The sequence below is a fragment of the Plecotus auritus genome, assembly GCF_963455305.1.
Source record: "Plecotus auritus genome assembly, chromosome: 13".
In the NCBI taxonomy this organism is placed as follows: Eukaryota; Metazoa; Chordata; class Mammalia; order Chiroptera; family Vespertilionidae; genus Plecotus; species Plecotus auritus.
The window spans coordinates 19,982,825-19,988,824 of NC_137779.1; the positions used below are offsets into that span (position 1 = coordinate 19,982,825).

The window sequence follows — 6,000 nt, forward strand, 5'->3', positions numbered from 1 at the left end:
CTGCGGCCACGGAGAGAGCAGAAGGCTTGGGTTGCCCCCGGCTATGGAGGAAGCCAAGCTTTCCACCTGCCCTGGCAGGCCCACGCCTCCACTCAAGGCTACAAAGTTTCAATTTTAGAAGATAAATAAATCCCAACAAAAATGGCAGCAGCCATGGAGCTGGAGAGAGCAGGAGGCTTGGGTTGCCCCCGGCAATGGAGGAAGCCAAGCTTTCCACCTGCCCTGGCGGGTCCAGGCCTCCGCTCAAGGCTACAAAGTTTCAATTATAAAAGATAAATAAATCCCAACAAAAATGGCTGCAGCCACCGAGTGAGCAGGAGGCTTGGCTCCACTCAAGGCTACAAAGTTTCAATTATAGAAGATAAATAAATCCCAGATACCAGGGCCTTCCCTTGGGTCACCGGGGGAACGTGGCCGGCCTGCAAACCACCACAGGCCCCTTGTCCAGGCCGCCCCACGCTCCAAGGGAACCCCCACCCTGATCCAGGACAACCTTCAGGGCAAACCAGCTGGCCCCCACCTGTGCACCAGGCCTCTATCCCATCTAATCCTATCTAATAAAAGGATAATATGCAAATTGACTGTCACTCCAACACACAAGATGGCTGCCCCCATGTGGTCAAAGATGACTGCCCCCATGTGGACACAAGATGGCTGCCACAAGATGGCCAGCAGGGGAGGGCAGTTGGGAGGGACCAGGCCTCCAAAGGAGGGCAGTTGGGGGCAATCAAGCCTGCAGGGGAGGGCAGTTAGGGGTGACAGAGGAGGGAAGTTGGGGGGCGACCGGGCCTGCAGGGAAGGGCAGTTGGGGGGACCCAGGTCTGCAGGGGAGGGCAGTCAGGGATTACCAGGCCTGCAGGGGAGGGAAGTTAGGAGCAAACAGGCTGGCAGGGGAGTGGTTAAGGGGTGATCAGGCTGACAGGCAGAAGTGAATAGGGGCAATCAGGAAGGAAGGCAGGCGAGCAGTTGGGAGCCAGCAGTCCTGGATTGTGAGAGGGATGTCCGACTGCCCGTTTAGGCCCGATCCTACCAGGCCTAAACGGGCAGTCGGACATCCTCGAGGGGTCCCAGATTGGAGAGGGTGCAGGCTGGGCATGAATTTCGTGCACCAGGCCTCTATTAAAAGAATAATATGCAAACTGACTGTCACTCCAACACACAAGATGGCTGCCTCCATGTGGTCAAAGATGACTGCCCCCATGTGGACACAAGATGGCCGCCACAAGATGGCCAGCAGGGGAGGGCAGTTGGGAGGGACCAGGTCTGCAGGGGAGGGCAGTTAGGGGCAAACAGGCTGGCAGAGGAGGGAAGTTGGGGGCAACTGGGCCTGCAGGGAAGGGCAGTTGGGGGGGACCCAGGCCTGCAGGGGAGAGCAGTTAGGAGTGACCAGGACTGCAGGGGAGGGCAGTTAGGGGCAAATAGGCTGGCAGGGGAGTGGTTAGGGGTGATCAGGCTGGCAGGCAGAAGCGGTTAGGGGCAATCAGGAAGGCAGGCAGGCAAGCAGTTGGGAGCCAGCAGTCCTGGATTGTGAGAGGGATGTCCGACTGCCCGTTTAGGCCCGATCCTACCTGGATCAGGCCTAAACGGGCAGTCGGACATCCCTCGAGAGGTCCCAGATTGGAGAGGATGCAGGCTGGGCTGAGGGACACACTCCCCACCCCCCCACCCCCGGTGCACGAATTTCATGCACCGGGCCTATAGTGAATTAATAATAAAGAGCAGTTAATAAGCTAGTAGGACCTTTGCTTATACACTTAACTACTAATCTGTATGTTCCCCATGATCTATCTTTGATTAAGCTATGCTGAACTAAATGCCATTTTTGGCCTGCTTGTTGATACTTAGGAAAAGTAACATGTTGATCTAGTCCATGATCACTGGGGAGAAGAAATGATACAAGCCCAGTGCTCTAACTCAGCGGCTTTCAACCATGTGCCACAAGAATTTTTAAAACATGCAATACCTGACTACATAGTCAGGGGTACTGGCCTCTTTTCCCTTAGAGCAGGGGTGGGCAAACTTTTTGACTCGAGGGACACAATGGGTTCTTAAACTGGACCGGAGGGCCGGAACAAAAGCATGGATGGAGTGTTTGTGTGAACTAGTATAAATTCAAAGTAAAGGAGTGGAGGGGAGAGCAAGAGAACCAGATAGAACAGCCGGATCCGGCCCACAGGCCATAGTTTGCCCACAGCTGCCTTAGAGTGTCAAATTAAAAAATGACAACAGACAACACAACAATAGCTGTCTGGTGTGGGTGCCCTTTCTTGAACTATAAATATATAGGTCATATAATAGAGTTGCATCTTACTGGTCATGTTGCATAATAAGGTTGTGTCAGATTGGTTAATTCTTCATGCCAGAAATCCTTATATACAAGTATAGGCACCTGATTTTTTAAAAAGTCACTTTGGAGCAAAAAGGGTAGGTAATTATTATTATTATTGTTATTTTTTTGGTAAATCAATCAAAAATATACCTATTTTTTTGTCAGATTGGCAAAAAATATTTATTTTTGGTTTGCCGCAGAATTTTAGTAATTAGTTTACATGTACCATGCAATGAAAAAGGTTGAAAATCACTGTTCTAGCTCATTACATTTAATTTAAATAAATAAATCATATCTTCCTCTGCGAAGCTGGTTATAAACTCCTTGAAAGCACAAATCTTATGTGAATATTTCCTGTATCAATAGCCACCGTGGTGACTGGCAGAGTAAACAGAAGTAATGAGTGAACCAACTGATTAATAAACAAACTATACACAATAGTCATTCACATGCCTGAGCAGCTTCCACAGGATGGATGTACACCAGGGTGTGCTCAGGACCATCCACTGACGTGTAGGAGGCACCATCTGCCGTATACACCACCTGCTGGGGCGGCCGAACCTGGTCATCAGTGTAGACGATCTGAGCCACAGTTCCGGCGTCTGGGACAAAGTGTACCTGGGGCAAAAAGCAGCAAGTATGTAGCGACTACCCCGGTAGCACCAAACCAGTCTCACAAAGATCCATGCAGACCAAGCAGAGTACACCGCTGCGTCCCTAAAATATCCCCAACGAAAGAAGGGGGTTGATACATTCTCACCTCTGCTGAGTTAGTGACTGGGAGGCAGGCACCAAGCACCTCGTCACTCACGATCTACTGCTTACTATCAGGCCACTGATTTAAATTCCCCTTCGCCTCAAATAGCCAATGCAGATCTCTCTTTGCGGGAGCTTATGGGGGGAACTTAACTAATCCTGGAAGTATGACTGAAGGGAGGGTCCAGGTCAATAACATTCCCAAAATACAAATTATTCTGTAATGTTAAAAAAATATACGTCAAGACTCAAAAGCCAATTGCTGTTAACACATCATAAAAACTCCACTTTGTAACTAATCGTGCCTTTCAGCACTGTTTAAAATAAGGTCACTCTCTCTCCTCCGAGTTCTTTCACACTCCAAGGCTGCACTGGAGGCATGTCAGTAAATTTTTGCTGAATCAAGGACTGTAACAGAATTCCTTGCCCGCTAGATCAACATACAGAAGGTTCTAACCAAGTCCTTTTAAGGGGTTCTGGACAACGTTTCAGTTGTCAACAGGGTAAATAATTTTCCATCTACCAAGAACTAAAGCAGAAATTGAATTTCCTAAAATGTTTTCTGAGTAGTCAGCTTCAGAGGTTTGAATTCTTGAAGGCTGGAGTTTGGCACACCGCCTGAGTCTGATATTGAAGGTACAGAAGCAGATGGCCAAGCACACTTTTGGGAGAGAAATAATTTATGTGCTGATACTAAAGTTGATCACTCATAGAATGGAATCCTTACTCTTATAGTATACTCTCTTGTCTTTGGACCTAACTTTTTTCCTCCGATGGAAAACAGTAGAACCCAAAGATGACATAAGCTAATTTCATCCCCAGAAACCTAGAGAGCAAATGCAATCAGCATCACAGAAATAAAGCAAACTTCCATTTCTACACTAAGTGATCGGTCCAGCTTCTACATAAATTTAATTTGTCCATGAAGGTACAGTTTATATATTGGAAGAATTAGGCTTATAACATACTTATGCTTCACATTTAAGTGCTGCAAGATAATTTTGTGACTTTAGATTTGCCCATTTACATCAAAACCCTGCCCTGGTTTCAGCGCTTTAAAAAGCAAAAAACATTTCCTCCTCCACTCGGTCTACACCACTCGCTGTTCTGCTAACCCTGAGTCCGCAGCGGGGAGGAGGCAGGGCTGGGCGGAGAGGGCGCAGTGAGGGAGGTGAGCTCTGCTGCCTGCTGCTGTCTGGTGACCCATGTGTGGGGACCTGCCATAACCACATTTTCTTTTACTCTGTTCCTCAATAAACTACATTTCTGTTTATAAATAAAATACATGGTAATATATAGCTGCATTGAAGTACCTTCAAAATGGTTTCCATGAGAACAAAACAGCATTCTCAATGGCTCTGCTAGAAGCATCTCCAGAACATTTAAGTATTCAGACTCAGACATTTAAATCATACCAGATGATCCATTTTATTCGCTGTAATGTTTATTATATTGTTTAAATTAAATTATATGTGTATATCTAAAGGATTCAATTAACGTCCTCATTTTGATATTATATTGGTCATGCCATTCAGTGAAAAATTAAATAAAAATTCCGTATTTATTATAATGCTTAAAAACTAAGTGTTGTACTGTGGTCACATACAAAACCTGGCTCCCCGGACGCACACCAAGCATGCAGAGGGCCTGCCTTTGCCGGAAGGGGAGGGCACAGAGCCCGCGGCTGCGGGGGCAGCAGTGTCAAAGGCAGAGATCGCAATCACGGAGGCACTGGCTAAGTGACTGACCTCCAGAGCTACTGACTCAACGGGACAACTTTCAATTAGAGGTTTTCACTCCTCATTTGAAAAGCAAGAAAAGCCACTCACTTTATAGACATACCTTGAACTTCATTACTCGCAAAACAAAACAAAACCATATACTAGATAACATCAAAGTAAAGTAACACACTTGCGCCCGGCCGGCGTGCTCAGTGGTTGAGTGTCGACCTATGAACCAGGAGATCATGGTTTGATTCCTGGTCAGGGCACATTCCAGGTTGCAGGCTCGATCCCCAGTGCAGGGCATGCAGGAGGCAGCCGATCCATGATTCTCTCTCATCAATGATGTTTCTATCTCTCTCTCCCTTTCCCTTCCTCTCTGAAATCAATAAAAAATATATTAAATTTTTAAAAGGAGAAACACGTTCAGCACCAATAACAAAATAACATGGAGGAGTGAGACAGACTGTGACATGAGCTGGGAAAAGCAGAGAAGCTCCGGGGTGGTAGCTCAGCCCCTCTGCCTCGCACGGGAACGCACTGGTGGCATCCGAGGTGCTGAGCCACTGCGGTTCCTCACCTCCGGCTCTGCAGGTCCGCTCCCTCCCGACTACTCACTACTGTATGGAAGCTGCTATTTGGCTGTGAGCACATGTCCCCACGCTGGAGACCCCCTTCACCTGTGTGGCGTTCTCTTCGTGTTCTGCAGCTGCGGGCCACACGTGTGAGCTCTCATCTTTGGAATCCATCCTTTCCCTGGACAGCTCACGTCAGGGCGCCTAGAGCAGCATGGGCCAGAGGGCAGTCACCTGTCTACCACGCAGGTGTGCATGAAGGACGAAGGGATGTCTCTGCAATGTGCCTGCAAAAAGAGAGAAAAGGAACCAAGGCTTTAAACAGATGAATACATTTTAATAAATTATCATTTCAGCCACAAAGAGAGAAAAATAAAACTCTGTAAAAGAGAACACCTGGGCAAAAAGGTAAAAGAGAAATTTTTTTTATAATTATGCAATGTCTTGCATGCTTGCTATGTTCTAGGCACATGTGATATAATGTAACCCTCATCAAAAAGCCTTAAGGAAGCCCAGCCTGCTGGCATGGCTCAGTGGTTGAGCATCGACCTACGAACCAGGAGGTCACAGTTCGATTCCCAGGCAAGGCATATGCCCCAGTTGTGGGCTTGATTCCCAG

The 6,000-nt window shown here is 47.4% G+C and overlaps 1 protein-coding gene across 10 annotated transcripts in view; it reads right to left on the reverse strand.

The window, feature by feature from the left end:
- The window catches only part of PRDM10 (PR/SET domain 10), a gene marked incomplete at its 5' end in the record, with an annotated part of 52,701 nt that extends 47,146 nt beyond the window's left edge, over nucleotides 1–5,555 (reverse strand). For all 10 annotated transcript variants that reach the window (XM_080649916.1, XM_080649914.1, XM_080649917.1 and 7 more), the window contains 2 exons: nucleotides 2,783–2,947; nucleotides 5,487–5,555. In XM_080649916.1, the coding sequence (XP_080506042.1) occupies nucleotides 2,783–2,947; nucleotides 5,487–5,555 (234 nt within the window). The remainder of the gene's footprint in view (nucleotides 1–2,782; nucleotides 2,948–5,486) is intronic.
- Between the last annotated feature and the right edge of the window lie 445 nt (nucleotides 5,556–6,000).